Below are 18,385 nucleotides of genomic sequence, written 5' to 3'. Positions count from 1 at the left end.
GCCGCCGGGTGTCGCTGTTGTCTGTTTAAAATAGTGTTTCCTTTAGTTATCTCACACACAGCGCAGAAGTTTTCTGATACATAATCTGTTTTATGAAAAAGATGGATCAGTAAAGTGCAATTTTTTTAGCGGACGTTTTCTATTTCACTGTATAGATTTACACTTACTCTCACATATAATAATAATACAATAAATTAGTCCTAAAATCACCCCCCAAAATTTTGTAGTTTTGCTTTCAGTTTTTTAGAAAAACTGAAAAATTTTGTTTTCTGTTTATATCCGAGTAGAGTTAGCATAAAAAGCAATAGAAAATGTTTCTGAAGGATTTCTGCTATATATAGTCCAGGGGTTGCACACATTAATTTAATGTGTATGTATCTGGGTTTCTGTTTACCAGGGAACTTTACATTTAACCTATTCTCTGCTCCAAAGTGACTTAAAATATTAAACATCTTACAATAATTAATTCATAGAGTTGGATCATTTTTCTCTGGAGCAATTTCGGGTAAGTACCGGGCTCAAAGGGTATTGCAGAATGAACTGGGAATCAAATTTGGGATGTTCAGGTCCAAAAGTGGTGGCTCTAACCACTACGGCACCTTCTGTCCCAAGTTTAAATTTTTACTTTGTATAACATCACTCATTAAATCTGTCTGTAAATGAACATCAGACAATCTAAGAAATGCTGGTATATGCCTTTCACATGACACAGGAACAAGACCATAAGTGAGAGAAGTGCTTAAAAATGGATTTGGGAACATTTAAATGTTTCAGGTTCTGCTGGGTGGAGATCAGCTTCCATTTCATGCAGAATAATTCAGGCATGTGAATCACAGAACTTCTAGAGTTCATCTGTGTAGATTAATCAGGTTGTTAGGAGGGTCTATGGTGCTTGATGGGTGTTGGGTTCTAGTCAAACTGATTTTTTCTTTGGGACCTACTCTGCCTTCACCCTTTTAGCCATACCAGGGTTATGGCTCCCAAGCCCTTTCTGTGGTCAGAATGTGAACTTCTAAAGCAAAACAAGGAGACATGTATCTGAACCACTTCCTTTTTACCCAGCAGCCCCCTCTCATACTATCTGTCTAAAGGGCACAAATGGTTAAGAAATACACAGATGGATGCAAGTGAAGTTAGTGATTCTGAAGTTGTGAGACATGTTCTTGGTATCTCAAAACTATCTTCTGCTTAATTATTTCTATATAACACTTAAACTCAAAGTGGGATGGATATTAAGGATAAATCTTAAACACTTCAAAGCACATAGAACACTGTAAATGGGGTAGTTATAGCAATATAGTATTGAGCAGAAGCTCTAGAGTCAAGAGAAAATGTCAGTTTAATTTTTTAAGGGATCAATATTTTGTTTCAGCATTTAGTAAATTCTGCACATAATACCTTTAAATTGTCTAAACAGGTAAATCAGACAAAAATTAAACAATTCAATCCATAGGAAAACAATTCTAAATGCTAAAATGATATTACTAGCATTAAGTTTGAAGCATAAAGCAATAATTGCTATTTAAATCCAAGTAATTACTGTTATACTATATATACTAAAAATCAAGTACCAGAGAATAAGATAAAAATTTGCAGTCTGTAAGTAAAAGACAAAAGTCAGGATCATTAACTCAGTCATTTAAAACCAGAAATGTTTGTATTGTAACTAGTTGTATTTAATAGTTAATTTAATAGTTAGCAGAACAGTGCACAAATGTACAAGGAAAAAAATGTTTTTGTATCAATTAAAACAGGTCTTAGACGCATAGTTAAGATACAATTCAGTGGAGCAAAAATTTAAAGTATGCTAACAAATAATAAGAACAATCCAGCAAAGCTCAATTACCTTTATCACCACCTGTCATGTTTCCATCCACTGGACAATGAGTCTGAGCACCTCTCTAAGGTCCCAGGAGATGCCAATGGTCCAGCAGAGGTTACAGTCTTCATGACCCAGTCCCACAAGGTTTAGATTTCTATGTGGCTGAGAATTCAATCCCAGGTGATCACAACAGTCCACAACATATTCCTCCAGAAACTTCCAGAACAGCAGCAACACAATGTGCAGCCACATGCAAAAACACAGCGCACTGATACCTATTGGTAAGGCAACAGAGTATCAGTAATGGAATGAGTGCAAGGCGTATTACTACCCAGTCTAGTAGTGAATTTAGAAGTAGATGTCATTTCCCCCCCCCCCCCCCCCCCCCCCCAATTTTTACAACAGCTACTTTCAGGACCTGTAGAACAAAAACAGAACAGACACTGTTCAAAACAGCCTTTGATGCCAAGGGATAAATAAGTCAAACTTTTAACAGAATATGCCTTTGCACTGTATCTCTTGTGATACATTTCAAAATGTGTGTATTATGGGGATATTCTGTGGAAAATCTACAAGACGGACTGAGACAGAGAGGCTATGCTGTTTATTACTTCCAAAGAAACAATTACACTCTATTGGTAAGTTAATGTTTTTGCTTAAAACACCTGAAGATTCATTAAAAAATAAAATAAGTCATAGTTCAGGTGAAGTTAACATTGCACAAATTATTTGATTTATACACACACATCGTGATTAAATCAATTCATCCTGACAAACAGAGAAAAGAAGAAGGAACGAAAAAGGCAGGTGTGTGTTAAGGACAAACACTTTGTTTTACAGAGTCGGCAAAGTTTCTCAAAGTGAAAGATGAATGGTCAAACAAGTCCGGAACTTTGTTTGTTTCTTTTTTTCCAAAAAAAAAAAAACACCAGGTAACACTACGCATTTTAAATTATACATAATAAAACAAAGAACACTAAAAGCCACGTCTCCGGGAATTTTAAGAGAGACCACAAAGAGTAAAAACCTGAACGGAGCGGGGCGCCGCGCGCGGACTCACGTGCTGAAGGCGGAGGAACGGAAACCGACTGCGGGGAACCGAGTGGCCGGAAATAAACTGAACTGATGCCATTTATTTTATCATACAGCGGCTGCGACACAGAAAGTGACTGGGAAGAGTCAGGTGTTCGCTGCAGATCTGGTTGAGCCGCGTGTGGTCGTGTATGTGGAACTTTTATGAGCGGAGACAGGCAGCTGGTAGCGTAGTGGTTAGCACTACTGCCTTTAGACGTAAAGGGCGCTCCTTCGATTCCCCACCTCCCGCTGTAGGACCCTGACAACGTACTTACCTCAACTTGTTCCAGTAAAATTACCATCTCTATGAGTAAATAATTCTAATCTTAAGAGGGACGATTGCTCTAGGGAAAAGCGTCAACTAAACGGATGACTGCAAACCTGAGAAAACCTTTCACAAACATGGTTCCGTACTGCCTCAGTCAAATACTATCTTTCTTTGTCCTGGTGGCAAATTTTTGGTTTCAAACCTGCAGGAATGTGCGTAAACATCGACGTGTATTCCTCATGTACACGACGTTAGTAAAACAGAACGACTTCAGACGTGCATTGTAACGATCTGTGTTTAGGCGGGAAGATTGGTTTATTGGAAATCGTTGCATTATGGGAAAAAATGTGGAATGCAAGTGTGCAACCACTGGGGGCACTTCTAGGGGAAATGATGGAGTGACCGTGTTCGCTAATCTGTTAGGAGTACTCTGGGAGCGCTAAGGTTAGTTAGAAGTCTAGATCTGGGAGGAAACGAGATCTTCAGAGTGGGAGTACTATGTTCTGGTGTTCAATAAAACCTTCTAGAAAAATGCTGCTGTGCGTCGTTTTTCGCTCTATTGAAACCTACGCGCAGGGTGCCACGGTACCGCCGTTACTTGACCTCTACAATCTCACAGAAAGCACTCAGTGCACCCCCTTCAGTCGTAAGAAAGCACCGGGCCCACAGGGACACTGTTATTCATTCTGAGCCCTGCTTCACTTTAATGTTTATATCACTGTACTGTACATGTTTCTCCAGCATCTCAACGAACAGATCTCCGCCTGTAATTCTACTCATGTTCAAAGCGCGTGCAGTTGTTGTTTTTCCCCCTCACGCTTGATGTCGCTGTTTTGCGTTTCACAGCAGTGTGAGTGTCCTTATTTGACGAGCTTACATTCAGTTGCACCTATTTTGAGAACATTTCACAACAGCACAGCGGAACCGCTTTTACTTCCTTAATACTCACATCTCTTTGTCTTTTGGTTTCCCCTAAATCTCACTTTCTCCCCATTTCTGTACGTTTTGATGGGTTCTTATTTTTGCCTATGTGGTTGTTACTAAGAGTGAGCTACTGTTTGCAGCAAGGTAGGCTCTCATTGTGGGCATGATTGTGTAATAATCATAAAAGGCACTTTTAAATAAAAAAACTGAAACAATCCTGGCCAGTAGTAGTCCAGTTTCAATAACTGCTTTGTCCTGAGGTCATGGTGATTAGGTGCCTGTCCTGGAATCAGTGGACGTAAGGCAGACGGGGGTACACCCTGGACGGAGCACAAGACCATAGCAGGGTAGACACAAACACACAAGGGCAACTTAGAGTCATCATTTCACCTGAACTGCACATCTCTATTCTTTTATATTTGTTTGTGTGGTTTTTAGTCACAGATTTTAGTGGTTTGGGTTTGTGCACTTTTAACTAATATTTTTAACTTATCTGGGTTTTATTTGTATAGTGTTTTATTTATATATTTTAATGGCCTTGTTTTATCATGTGTTTCTGTGCACTTTGAGTTTTATACTGATGATTATTCATGTGTATGTCTGTTTTGTATTTATTTGTTTTTAGGGGTATGATCAAGTTTTGTGTTGTAATTTAGAAGTATTTTATGTTTTGAAGGAAGCATGTATTATGGTGATGACTTCGGTTGGGCTGCTACTGGGGGACAGTCCTTTTGGTATGTTGGTGTTGGGAAGACATGGGTCAGTTATATATTTTGAAGCCAGAAAGGGATTGTTATGGGAAAGATTTTGTCTTGACAATGTGTTTCATGTAATGGTTACTTAGTAACTTTGTTGACCAACTGTAGGAAAACGGTGTTGGGTTTGTTTGATTGTGGATTTTAATGTATTGTTTTGGTTGTGTATTATTGATAACTTTATTAAATAAAGTTTGAAAAATAAAAAAAATACAAAAAATCTCTGGATTGTGGGCAAAAACCAGAGCACTGTGAGAAAACCCATGCAGACACAGGGAGAACATGCAAACTCCACACCAACTGAGTGGTCATTGCACCCATGTCCTTTTGCACCACCCAGGCTCTGAGAGGCAATAGCGCTACTCGCTGTACTACTGTGCTACCCGTTTAGCTGATTTTGAGCTAAAATGCATTTCTACTTAGCAGTGTATCTACAGGTTGAAAGTGTTTCATAGGAAAATATTGTCCCAGTTAAGGAGCTCATAACTGCGAAACATGCAGTATAGCAGATCATCTGTATTTATGTGTAAACTTACCTAAGGATAATTTGTGTATGCACATCACATACAGACCTAATGCTTAATGCTTTTTGATGAGCGAACAAAATTATTGAAGAAAGTGGAACTTTCTGGATCAGATGTAGATAAATACTGTTTAAACTTTCTGTTAGTGAGCGCAACCTGTGGAACTATGATATGAGGTCTTTCATCATGTGCACACGGGAATTGTCTCCATAACTGAGACAAGCGTGGAAAAACAAATGACAGAGGACATTTAAATGTTTCAAGTACTCCTCAATGGATATCAGTTGCTGCTCTATGTACTACAGCTAAGGCCTATGGATTGCAAAACTAAAAATTTCTTCTGAGCAGATCAGTCATGTTGTGAGGAGGGTTACTGGATGCTTGGTGGGTTTGGGGTTTGAGGTTTTAATCTACCTGTGATCTTCTTTGTGAAGCCTGCTCTGCCTTCCCTAGCATAGCCCTACCACGTCAAGGCTCATTCTGTGGTCAGAATGTGAATGTGAAATGCGACAACAGCATGAGAAGACGTAGATCTGAACCACTTCCTTTCAGCCAGCATCCCTCTTCTGAAACTATCTTATCTTTCTCTAAAGGGCAGATGAGTCGGCCACAGAAAATTTAGCAACAAAGATGCTATAAAGATGCACAAATTGGTGCAAGTAAAATTAATGATTCTGAAACTGAAAGGAAAAATCCTGGCATCTCAAAAAAAATTTTTTCCCTAGTTCAGAATGAAATTCGGCAGGGGGTCAAGGAAAAATTACAGTAAGTAGGGAAGTTAATAAAAATGATCCAAAACAGCACTGAAAATTTTCTGAATTGAAAATAGGCCCATTGATAACATTTATAAAATATTAAGATAAAGCTATACATTCTAAAAAAAAACATAATTTTTCTTTATCTTAGTTTTTATTGAAGGACAAAAGTTTTAATATACAGTGTTTATGTAGTGAACATAAGATACAAGCATTAACAGTGTAAAAATGCTGAAAAAAGTTCAATGGGTACAAGGCATTGCATAGCAAACACATGGCAAATCTAAATGCTAATACTACATTACTAAACAGTGATTAAGTGTGGTACATAATGTAATAATTTTAAAAATGAGCAGTTTCCTCAAATACAGTAAAAACCCCAGGTTCATGTCATCATTCATTATTCAAAATTAAATTGTACAATATGTATATATATACAGTATATATATGTGTGTGTGTGTGTGTGTGTGTCTATGTGTGTGTATATATACATATGTATATATAGTACATTCTGGGAAATTCCTGACTTCTATTTTTTACTTTATGTTGTCTGTAAAACCATAATGTCACATACTACGCTGCATATTTACATTCAGTACTTCACTATGCCATATGGCAGTTGTCATGATTAACATGCATCTTGCAGAACTAATAACTTTCAGGCTTCCATGTATTTAAAGTTGATCAAAGGCTGAAAGGAAAATAAAAAACATAATAATTTGACTACATTTTGATTTTATGCCTTGTGGAATCAAACAAATTATGTCAGAAACACATTTTTAACCTACCAGTATGTTGAAGTGATTTCTGCAAACTGCTTTACTCTCCCAGAAAATTAAAACCACAGCAATAATTATCTCCAGGAACAGGTGAATTGCAATCATTACATCAATCCCCGCAGATAACTGTAAGGAATGAGGCAAAGAGTTTAAATTCATTATAATACATATACAATGCATTTGGTGACATTTATACTATATTCTGTAGTTCACAAATGGATATTACCTTCACCTTTACATCATAAAAGGCACCACAACTAAAATAAGTTTAACTGCCACGCATCAGTAACTGAAAGTAAAGAATAAGCAAAGCAAAAACAATAACTAGATAAGAAACAAAAATAAAGAGTGATATTACTGATATATTTTACAATGTGAGGTGATTTCATATATAACAGGGAGGAAAGATTACAACATAGTGATTTTGTGTATCATAGTTTTAAGAATCTTTCTGTCAACAACGCAGCTGAGAAAGACACTCATCCTACTGCTGCATAGTTATATAAACTGCTGTGGACTGGAACACTTACCTTATATATGCGATGCAGTGCATAAGGATTCATTGACAAAATGCAGCATAGCACCAAAGCAACAATGGCACCAAAGAAGCTCATGATGTTGAGTGAGAATGAAAATTTTGCCTGTTAAAACAGAAGCAAGGGATAAGTGAGAGGTAAACTGCCTGCTCAGATCCAGAACACAAAAATATATACATTCAAATACAAATACTAAATTTAAACTTGCTATCCTTAGAAGAACATACATAACCATTTTGTACACAGTGTATTATGAAGAAGGAAAAATGACAGTCACTTACTATGCACATGTTTGGTGACTGTGCTGCAGCATATGTGACCAATCCAGATGCTACAAACTAAGATTTAAAAAAAAAAAAAAACATGCTGAAAACCCACTGTCTGAAAGCTGTATTTACACTGTTTAGGCTAGCAGTGGCTACGAAGATTTATGTGTGAAATTAAGTGTGATGAAAATATCACTTGGACATACTGGTTTCCTCAATACAGGCATAGGTCCATTTGCCTGCAAAAACTGCACATACAGTTTTTAAACATCTAAAATTATAAAGATTTGAATACTTATATCCTTTCACAGGTACTTATGCAGGATATAGTAATATTAAAACTCTATCAAGTACAAGCTTTCTAATTTAATTCATGAACCACAAATGCAGGTTTTATAAATGCCTGTTCCAAGAAAAATTACATGACAAGGCGAAATTAAAATATTATTTAAAATCTGAAATGGAAAGATACATTTTAACCCTCACATGGCAATCAAATAAAGTTGAACAACATTTTAAAACTACGAAACAGCTGAACTGCAAAAGGAGAAGGAGATCGTAGAGGGTATATCACCAGGATGCTGGGGATAGTGTATAAAGCTATCAAGGCAAAGTCCTCTGTCCTCAGCAGTCCTAGGCCGATGATAAGTAAAGCTGTGACAATCTGCACCGTCTAGAGAAGAAAGAATTTTAAGAATGAGAAAACTCTATGTATTAAACTATAACTTAAAACCACGAACTCAAGGAACGACAGCGTTGGTCTCACCATTTAGTCCCTTTGCTGACCGTTCGGCCTTTTTAATTAAAAAAATTAAAAAATAATAATAAGTACTAACATAAATACATGAGTGCACAAAACATTTACAACTCACCCCCAAGGCTTTCGGCTGTCCTTTGAGAAAGACCTTGTATGTATCTTTAAACACACAGTGGAACTTCTCAGGAGGCATCTGCTGGACTTCACCATGTCTGCCCCTTATCAGAGGTATAGTGATGATAATGCAGTCATCACACTTAAACGTTTTTTCCATAATTGTACCTGGAAAACAGAGCTTTTACTGTTAAACTGACATTAATGATTAAACAGGACCAGGATTTCACATCACAGTTCATTCAGCAAAGCAAGTTGTCTCACCCGAAGCTCCAGTTATAACTGAGAAAACAAGGGTTATATTCTTATTAAAATTAAAATCAGACAAAACTGCATAATTTCCCTGCAATCCCACACCAGTTTCGACTTTTTAAAAATAATGGAAGCAGCTCTTAACTGAGCACGTTGTCAGTGTACAAACTGGCACAGCCCCGTCGGTGAAGGTTATTTACATTCACAGAACGGACTCCACGCAATTGTCTAAGAAGGACATGATGATATTACACTTTTACTTCAAATTATCTGCTACCAATAGGACACGGAAAAATGCTTCGGTTATTCAAAGTTACATTAAATACAGTCAGTAAATATTATAGCTAATGCTAGGCTATTTGAAAATTCTTTAAAAATTAATCATGTAATTATTTCTTCATAATTAGTGTTACCTCCAGCAGAATTTGACCTGGACGGAATGATACTGCGTCTGGTCTGGTAACAGGAAAACTGCTGTGAGGACCCAGATTCTCTCTCTCTCACACACACACACACACACACACACAGAGTTCAGAAGCGACTTGTTAACCACAAAGGCGAGAACAGGACAGTACGTAAAAAAAGAGGAACTTATTTAGTGTCCAGAGACATGAAAGCAGACACATTTAAAATCCGTCCCATAATTGTATATAAACCACTTATAAAACATATGAAGTCACCCAATGTTGAGTTACATCTTTTAATCAGCCTCATTAACCATTATCACAAGTTCTTCGGTTATCTTTGGAATATTATTTTGGAATTATTATTATTATTATTATCATTATTATTATTAGGTCTATGGGCCTCATTTATTATAAATGAAACCGGTTGGATGGGTGTGTGCGACCTGAATCTGACATTTCATCATCATGTTCTGCTCTTTTCTAGTCTCTCTAGAACACGGATGTGTATAAAATGCAACACGCAAAAAGTCTCTAAGACGGGTGGTCATTAATTCAATGCGTTCTCATACCTGGAGTGAAGGATTTTGCGAAGTTTTCCGGCACTCAGATGAAAGGAAGAATATTTGTGATGGATTAAAGTAGCGAATTGGTCATATTTAACGGGAACACAGCCCAAAGGTTGACAAAATGCAGTGGTGGTGTACATGTCCACACACACACACACACACACACACACGCAGTGAAGCCGCCTCTACCGAGCGGGGGTTGCGGCGAACCGGAGCCTTACCCGGCAACACAGGGCGTGAGGCTGGAGGTGGGGGGGGGGACACCCAGGAGGGGACGCCAGTCCATCGCACCCCAGACCCACCAGAGAGAAGGACCCGGTCAAGCCTGCTGCACCACTGCCCCCCCCTACAACCGTTGCGCCATCGCTTAAGCATCGTTGTGACTAACAATACATGACATAAATATGATTCAGTTATGCGTTTTACGTGCTGGGTTGTGTTCAGCTGACTTCACACCGCTCACAGCTGGGTTTTAACTCGGTTCGTTGAATTTCATCCAGCGTTCAAGCAGCTATAACGTTTACCTGAGAAGTTACTACACCGCGGGATGAATTGTAGTGTTTGTTTTTTTTTTTATGTTCCAATGGCTCATGAACCCAACTGATGATGATGCTTCAGAATCTGTGCAATCCATCGGAAACCGTCCGCACTGTCCCGATATGCCATGCATGGGTAATTTCTACCATGCAAACTGTTTAACATCGTCATATTAGCCCATTTTATAAATCATAATGTACTCAAGCCACAAAATAGGACTGGGGGTCGAAAATGTCGTTTCTGGTTCAATCGCTCAATTATGGAGTGTCTCGTGTGTGCGTTTTTTTTTTTTTTTTTTTTCCCCACTGAGAACCTGCGCTCAGATCGGTGACAGTTCAAGCGCGCGCTTGCGACACGCAGGTGTGAGCCCGCGCGCTGCCCGAACACTCACCCCGCCCTGCTGCAGATAAACCTTTGAAATTATTAAGATCGAGGGGCCACCGCTGCGTTGCTGCAGTCGAGAGCCACGTCAGGCAGAAGCACGGTCATGTTTTAACTTCCCCCTTGTGGTTAACAGTTTGCTGCGGTTAACACTGAGCACTCAGTCAGTCAGTGTGTCAATAGGCGAATGTAACGTTTTGCTTTGTTCTTACCCCCCCCGGGAGCGAACATTTCACGTTAACTGGACCTGTAAAGGATTGGGCGTGTTCCGAAGCTGAAAAATGTGTGCGGGAAGGTCCGACTTCTAGGCGAACTTCGTTCAATAAAACGAGCGTTGAAAGGACAGGATTTGCTCGGAGTGGGTGGGTGGGTGGTCCCCGCTTTACGACGTCCAGCACTCTTCTTCCGGTCCGCGTTAGTCGGGCACCACCCACGTGCTCTATTAGCGCCATTCAAGAGTACGGGGTTGTGCAGTGAGCAACAGCGCCCCCTTTCACCGCCCCGTCTAGCTGCCCTTTAACTGCAGGGGCGCGAGTTACACCATAGAGCGTCACTGATGTGTGAGCGAAAGACAGCAAACACTCGGTGAGTCCAAAAGATCGTCATAAAAATAATAATGTTATGTCTATTAAATAAGATACTTAACAGACGTAATAATATTAATAATTTTCAGTTATTAATGGCGCTGAAGTACTGTGTCTAGGTCAAATCGAAAGCCTGAGAAATCTAAGATGATAAAAATTTGAATATTGTAATAATATTATGAATAATTCGCCTTTGTTTGCGGTTTCTTTCTCCTGCAGCAAATGTGTATAATTCGTTCGGCTAAAAACTTCCAGTGAAACATAACATAAATAAGCATGATCATGATAAAATATGACCAGGAACAAATGCACGTCACTTAAATTACTTACTTTTTAACACGATACCTTCAACAATGATCCTTCCTGCCATTTCCTGAAGCAATTGCATAGCAGCAAGCAATATTGGCAATAGCAGAATGTTAATTTTGTGATTTTAGTATCAATAAGTAAAGATACCTTGTAGGACAGAACTCTGACTGCGCCGAAGCCAGGCGCGTTTTTTACCACAGTAAACTACAGGTAGTCGACCGACACGTGTGGAATACTGGAATCTCATGATGTCACAGTATAACAGAAATAAAAATGAGAGTAAATAATTAATCAGTTACGTTTCACAGGTTTGAAGCCTGAGAAAAACTGGACTGAAAAATACATTTCATAACCCGTTTGTGTCTGTTTCTGCAGCACAGAAAATGTCAAAATGAATGATATTTTAAAATTATAAGAAAATTATTCGGGGTTTTTTTGCGCAGGAAGAATAGCCTGAGAAACACGGGGAGAGCTTTAAATTTAGCAATGTGCTGAAAGGGTTTTCAAAATGTCCTTAGTGATCAAGAGAAGATGTGTGATCAATTCAAATCTGAGCGCGACACAAGAGAGCCGCTCTGTCAGTCAGTCGCCTGCAGCAAATTAATATCCTTGAGCAAAGTATTTCTCCTCAGTTGTTCCAGTAAAATCACCCAGCTGTAAACGGATAAGTAACAGTAAAAAGCTTAACCTTATAATTCGCTTTAGAGAAAGCCGGCCCTCAGCTAAATATGAAGAAATATGAAAACTGTGATTATTAAAAGCATATGACGGAGCTGTAACGCAACGTTAGTACTTGTGTCTGCAGGGTTTCTTGGGTTAAATATGTTTCTCAAATACTTGCTTTTGGCTTTTGGCAATTTCATTGCAGGACGTTGAAGAGCATGGAATTATTGCAGGAATTAGAAGGCTGTGTCAAAACTGATGATAATATATCAAAGTAAAATTAATTACTGTCAGTAGTGTGTCACTGACAGCTACAGTCACTTTACTGGCTGGTTGATGTTTCTTGTAAGAAGGAGAGGTGGTTAGACCTTGAGGAGCTGTTGCTGGAGAACACACATGTGGATGTGTTGATCCAATGATGTGGTGATGGTCTACGGTTGTGTCCAAAGTGCTATCATTGGATTGTTGGCTCACAGATGTTTTACTGTTGCACAACAGGTTTTATGTGTAAATAACCATCACGCAAAAGGTGGGCTTCCTTACTGGAGCTGGGGACAAAAACATGTTCTGAGGATTTACTTGTGCTGTTGGTACAGATGGTTAGGTTGGTCAAGATTATTCTATCTCGGTCTTGGGAATCCTTATCGGTGGTGACAAAAATATTTGAAACCAAAATGTTTAAAAATCCTTTAATTACATCTGACTGCAATTTGCAGTCAGGTCTTGATGGGTGATGACCTTCTGCACTAAAAGGAAGTGGTCTTGTCCAATGTGCATGATTAATGTCACATGTTGCTGTTGTTATACAGCCTTAATAGTGTCAACAGTAATACACACACACACACACACACACAGTCCAAAACTGCTTGTCCCAAGCGGGGTCACGGCAAGCCAGAGCCTAAGCCTGCAACACAGGGCGCAAGGCTGGAGGGGAGAGAACGCACCCAGGACGGGACATCAGTCTATCACAAGGCACTCCAAACTGGACTCGAACCCCAGACCCACATGAGAGCATGACCCAGTCAAACCCGTCATGCCACCTTACCCCACCCCACCCCCTTCCAATACACACACACACACACACACACACACACACACACACACACACACACACACACACACACACACACACACACACACATTTTCAGAACCGCTTGTCCCTTACGGGGTCACGGGGAACCAGAGCCTACCCGGCAACACAGGGCGTAAGGCCAGAGGGGGAAGGGGACACACCCAGGACGGGACGCCAGGCCGCCGCAAGGCACCCCAAGTGGGACTCGAACCCCAGACCCACCGGAGAGCAGGACTGCGGTCCAACCCACTGCGCCACCGCACCCCTTCCACGGGGAACCGGAGCCTACCCGGCAACACAGGGCGTAAGGCCGGAGGGGGAGGAGACACACCCAGGACGGGACGCCAGTCCGCCGCAAGGCACCCCAAGCGGGACTCGAACCCCAGACCCACCGGACAGCAGGACTGCGGTCCAACCCACTGCGCCACCGCACCCCCTCCCCTTCCAATAGTAATAGCCAATAACAAATAGTTTTCCCTCTATTTTATTTATGGGGAATTATTTAAGTATGTCAGTACTGCTAATAAACTCACTCCATGTTTTTCCAGGGGAAAGCAGTCCACCATGGCCAGCATTGAAGTGGAGGAGGACAGTGAGCTGGAAACGCCTCTCTTCAGGCAGTACCATGCCAGCGAAATGCTTCCAAGCAAGAAGCTTCCACTCCACAATCTGCTTGTGAAACAGCCCATGTCCATGGGGGTAAGATCCCTCCATCACCATATTCTCTTATTTTGCTAAATAATAACTTCAGGTTTTGACAACTGTTCTGTAACTGTGCAGCAACATCTGGAAATGCTAAATGAAAAATATGAAATATGCAACATGTTTAGCAGACTATTTTGTATCCTTTGAAAAAAGTGTTCTCTTTAAAATTAATCTTTGCAATTCTTTATTTCAAGATTCTTTTTTTATCAAACAACATTTGCCACTGAGCCAACTTGCCAGATACTAAACTAAAATGAAGAAGTGCCCGAAAGGGGTTTTGATTGTCACAGGTTTTAGGAAATGAATTTTAGCTGTGCAGAGTTTTTTTTTTTTTTTTTTTACCCTTACAGTTTCAAAATTAGTCCCCTTATATGAAGCGCTGTGGATGTGATATGAGAACTGCAGAACCAGAATATTCTTGTACGCACTAACACTTCGCTTATAAGGTCAAAGTCAAATTTATTTCCCATCTATATTATTAGACTGCACCATGACCCTGCACTGAATAAGTGCTTACTGATATCCGATAGATGGATGGATGGATGGATTTTTAGACTGTTCATTCTAGTAAATTCAACAGAAAATTGTCCACTCTTAGATAATCTCCCATGAGATTACAGCAATTATAAATGGATTTGATCAGTACAGTATGTGGTAGATACGAAGTGAATATTCCCTTCTCTGAGGGACAACGTAGGCATATTTTGTGTGCATGATCAGAATCCTGCAGTTCACATCATGCTCTCCAGAAACAGAAACTGGTTGCGGTACTGGTGCACATTAACGGTGCTAGGGTGTCCAACACTCGGCAATTAAGTAATTGAAATGTAAGTAATTTATTGATGACAGCTGAAAGTGAGTTCTGGGTTGCTAGTAAGGTGCCACGATGCTTTCTGCTTCAAGCTCTTTGCATATACCTGGCTGGTCATAGCTCTCTGCCACAGTGCCCCTCCTCACTCACAATAAGTTAATGAAATGTGAACTAGGATTTGATTGACTGCTAAGCACATGCAGCCACCCCCCCCCCCCCCCCCCGGAGTTGACAATCTTCTCATTTATTTGAAACTGCATGAAGATTTGCATTGATTTCTGCAACAGCCTGCGGATGCTTCTCGGCCTTTTGGCTCAGATAAGACTGACAGCACCAGTCAAAAGTTGGAGTCCACTTGGAAAACATTTTTTTTTTTTCCCCATGAGGCTTTCAGTACATTTTAGTTAGGAAATGAGGTGCCATGTCTTGCCAGCTCCTTTGCAGCAGTTCCCATAGATACAGGACACTTGTGCATTGCTTTGCTTTCACTCTTATGTCCAGTTTGTCCCATACAAGTGTTGTCCATGTTGCCCAGGTGGACTCACACTTTTGACAACTACAGTATATGCAAATTCATATAATTTCACATCTTTAAATGGTATCTTTCATTTCAATTTACATTAGGCTGTGCAGACAGTGTGTGGGATCATGATTTTTGGGCTTGGAGTGACCGTAGCAGTAACACCAACTGACACGCTTGGTATTGTTCTGAGAGTACCAATTGTCACTGGAATTCTGGTAGGCCAATATTACTGTTAAATTTTATGTTCTGTCTAACAGTTCATGAAAATTATATCGTTCTTCTTTTTGCATGATTTTTGAGTGGTGGGAAAAATAATATTTTTCATAACAAATGGTTACTTGAATATTTCTGTAAACAGCACTATTAAATAGATATACACAGTTATAGTCATTTATATTTCTACATTATAGGCATATGTACAATACTTGCATGCACGTCGACCTTTCGTCTAAAGTTCGTAATTACACTATTTTTTGCCGAAAGTGATTACCTATTTCAGATAAAAGTAATTACAGAGAAAATAGTCGTTTCTATTTGTTTTCGGCGTAATATAATTCGATTTTTGTGAGAATGGTACAGACAAGTGTGAATGCAGGCAGCTGAAAGTACAGCTGTATTTTAGCTGACCCAGTTCAATGTGACCTGATCAGGGTGCACTTTGGGGCATCTTATTGAAAGTAAGCACAGAATAAGAAGATGGCAGGATAGTAATACCATCACATAGTTAAATGTGGAGTTACAGTTGTTGTAAATGTTGCAGCAGTGACTTATGAAGACAAATCAAAATGACGACTTGTATCATTATGAATACTGAGAAATAATTGTCATAGGGCCAAAGAGAGAATGATACAGTCTGGGTCTCCAAGCGTGCAGGAGAACCCTGACTGACTTAGCTGCTGCCCATCATGCCCCCTTTTGTGCAAATAAATAGTCTGGAATTTTTTTTTTAACAAAAAAAAGTGTGCATGTAAAAGCTATCAGTTTAAAATTAGACTTGCGAGGTGTAATTCTCACTTACTCAACTTGCGCACAGCCTGCTCTTCACTTCATTTTGTTTATTCTTTCTATAGTTTTTCATTTCAGGACTGTTGTCTTTCCTGCTGTTCAAATTTCCTGTACTGCTGCCTGTGAGTATTAACTTTACTTGAGACCAAGCTAATGAGATTTTTAAACCTCTAACTGATTTTTCTGGCAAACAAGTGGTTTTACCGAGAAATCCTTAGCCACTGAAAAATCGTTAAATGGTCTTTAATTAGGGGGTGCGGTGGCGCAGTGGGTTGGACCGCGGTCCTGCTCTCCGGTGGGTCTGGGGTTCGAATCCTGCTTGGGGTGCCTTGTGACGGACTGGCGTCCCGTCCTGGGTGTGTCCCCTTCCCCCTCCGGCCTTACGCCCTGTGTTGCCGGGTAGGCTCCGGTTCCCCGTGACCCCGTAAGGGACAAGCGGTTCTGAAAATGTGTGTGTGTGTGTGTGTGGTCTTTAATTATTTTACATTGAAATATTATTGGGGGGTGCAAGTGGCAACGTGGGTTTGGCCAGGTCCTGCTCTCTGGTGGATTTGGGGTTCAAGTCCCATTTGGGGTGCCTTGTGATGTACTGGCGTCCCATCCTGGGTGTGTCCCCTACCCCTCCAGCTTCGCGCCCTGTGTTGCCGGGTTAGGCTTCAGTTCACCGCAGCCCCGCTTGGGACAAGCGGCTAGACAGTGTGTGTGTATTAGTATTAATAATGAGAAATTACAGAATCTTGACAAGTTCCTACTATAAAAAGAGTTAATATTACTCTCAGTAAGTATCAGTAAGCTGCTATGGATGTACTTCTGAAACTTCATTTTCTATGTCAATTATGTCCTTCCAGATTTCTTACACTGTCAACATTGGCAGTCTGGTTGTTGCAGTCACTGGAATGGTGCTGCTGACTTTTGATTTGTTCTCCTGGAAGTCAAGTAATAGTCAATACGAGGTAAGTTTTAAAGATAGCAACCTCAACAAAAAGCATCAGACAAGAATATTTCAAAGTTATATGAAACCATACATTGTGAAATTGACACTGCACACAAAATAACTCATGATTTAATCTAAGTATCCAGCACAAGGTTTTCCTTCTTTGTAGTCAAAGTACTGATGATTCAGATATGATGTAATTCACTGAATCATATTAACTTTTTAGTTTTTGATTAAAATCAATAAAAAAATCAAAAGCAAAGAATCTGAAAAATCAAAACTGAGCCCAGGTTGTGTGTACTTTTCTATAGTCATTGCAAGAAAAATCAAACATTCTTATAGCAGGGAAATTATCCTATACTAATTGTGTACTGATGTTATTATTAGCTGTATCATTCCATATCCAAATGTTTACTCGATATCTGTCCTACTGAACTGTAATCCCAACAAAAGTATCACAACTGCCGAAACATACAGAACCCAAAACGTGTCACAATTTCTATATAAAACTTTTACTCAGCCAGGTATTTTACAGTAAAAATCCCCCCGCTTAGTCCTAACCATGTTTTTGTCTGCGTATCTCACTGTCCTGTGGCAAACAACCGTATTGAGCATACAGCAGAGCCCTTCGTTCAAACGCGCAGCTTGCCTATTACAGGCCCGTGCCCTTAACCGCACCACTTCCTGATTCCAAAACAAGGCACATTAAAAACAGCACACATGCACATGCATGCACGCACACACAGACACTTGCAGTGACCTGTACTCACTGTCCATCGAACAGGACTACAACCGGGTGACAGCCCTCATCCTGACTGTGACTCTGCTGGAGATTTGCATCACCGCTGTGCTTCTGCGATGGCTGCATGTGGAGTACAAGGGGGGCTCGGTGGCTTCGAAAAACTCGAGTGGCTCTTGAGTCGAAGAGCTGGAGAGATCATTGTTAGCGTTGCACCTTTGCCACAGGGTGCTCGTCTGTAAACTCAGTGGCCTTTACTGCAAACGCTTTTATGCTGTGTATTTCAGCTCGCCAGCATTCACTGATCGTTTCAAAAATCTGAA

General features: G+C 40.1%; 2 protein-coding genes across 3 annotated transcripts; one reads left to right on the top strand and one right to left on the bottom strand.

Annotated features, from left to right (window-relative positions):
• The first annotated feature begins 2,269 nt into the window (after nucleotides 1-2,269).
• LOC108927387 (uncharacterized) lies at nucleotides 2,270-18,385 on the top strand. 2 transcript variants are annotated; one of them, XM_018740652.2, is made up of 6 exons: nucleotides 2,270-2,460; nucleotides 13,894-14,044; nucleotides 15,486-15,599; nucleotides 16,455-16,511; nucleotides 17,238-17,342; nucleotides 18,108-18,385. In XM_018740652.2, the coding sequence occupies exons 1-6, from the start codon at nucleotides 2,420-2,422 to the stop codon at nucleotides 18,240-18,242; spliced, it is 603 nt and encodes a 200-aa protein (XP_018596168.1). In that variant the 5' UTR covers nucleotides 2,270-2,419; the 3' UTR covers nucleotides 18,243-18,385. The 2 variants fall into 2 exon arrangements, with proteins under 2 accessions (XP_018596168.1, XP_018596169.1); XM_018740653.2 differs by lacking the exon at nucleotides 2,270-2,460 and adding an exon at nucleotides 11,214-11,302.
• On the bottom strand, nucleotides 6,459-9,280 carry LOC108927388 (membrane-spanning 4-domains subfamily A member 4D). Its single transcript, XM_018740654.2, has 7 exons — nucleotides 9,240-9,280; nucleotides 8,576-8,742; nucleotides 8,278-8,376; nucleotides 7,719-7,775; nucleotides 7,432-7,542; nucleotides 6,911-7,027; nucleotides 6,459-6,813 (listed from the first exon to the last, which is right to left on the bottom strand). Exons 2-7 carry the CDS (start codon nucleotides 8,732-8,734, stop codon nucleotides 6,781-6,783), a joined length of 576 nt encoding a protein of 191 aa, XP_018596170.1. The 5' UTR covers nucleotides 8,735-8,742; nucleotides 9,240-9,280; the 3' UTR covers nucleotides 6,459-6,780.

Source organism: Scleropages formosus, chromosome 18, assembly GCF_900964775.1.
Source record: "Scleropages formosus chromosome 18, fSclFor1.1, whole genome shotgun sequence".
Classification (NCBI taxonomy): Eukaryota; Metazoa; Chordata; class Actinopteri; order Osteoglossiformes; family Osteoglossidae; genus Scleropages; species Scleropages formosus.
The sequence above is the reverse complement of the archived record's forward strand: the minus strand, read 5'-3'. Positions and strand labels throughout refer to the sequence as shown.

What these genes read in the sequence shown, in the direction of transcription:
- LOC108927387 (XM_018740652.2), top strand. Translation starts at nt 2,420, where the DNA reads ATGCTGTTTATTACTTCCAAAGAAACAATTACACTCTATTG. An exon ending in GAAACAATTACACTCTATTG is followed by an intron (nt 2,461 to 13,893) that starts GTAAGTTAATGT and finishes ATGTTTTTCCAG; the next exon opens with GGGAAAGCAGTCCACCATGG. An exon ending in AACAGCCCATGTCCATGGGG is followed by an intron (nt 14,045 to 15,485) that starts GTAAGATCCCTC and finishes AATTTACATTAG; the next exon opens with GCTGTGCAGACAGTGTGTGG.
- LOC108927388 (XM_018740654.2), bottom strand. Translation starts at nt 8,734, where the DNA reads ATGGAAAAAACGTTTAAGTGTGATGACTGCATTATCATCACTATACCT. An exon ending in GACAGCCGAAAGCCTTGGGG is followed by an intron (nt 8,377 to 8,575) that starts GTGAGTTGTAAA and finishes TTTCTTCTCTAG; the next exon opens with ACGGTGCAGATTGTCACAGC. An exon ending in CACTGCATCGCATATATAAG is followed by an intron (nt 7,028 to 7,431) that starts GTAAGTGTTCCA and finishes CATTCCTTACAG; the next exon opens with TTATCTGCGGGGATTGATGT.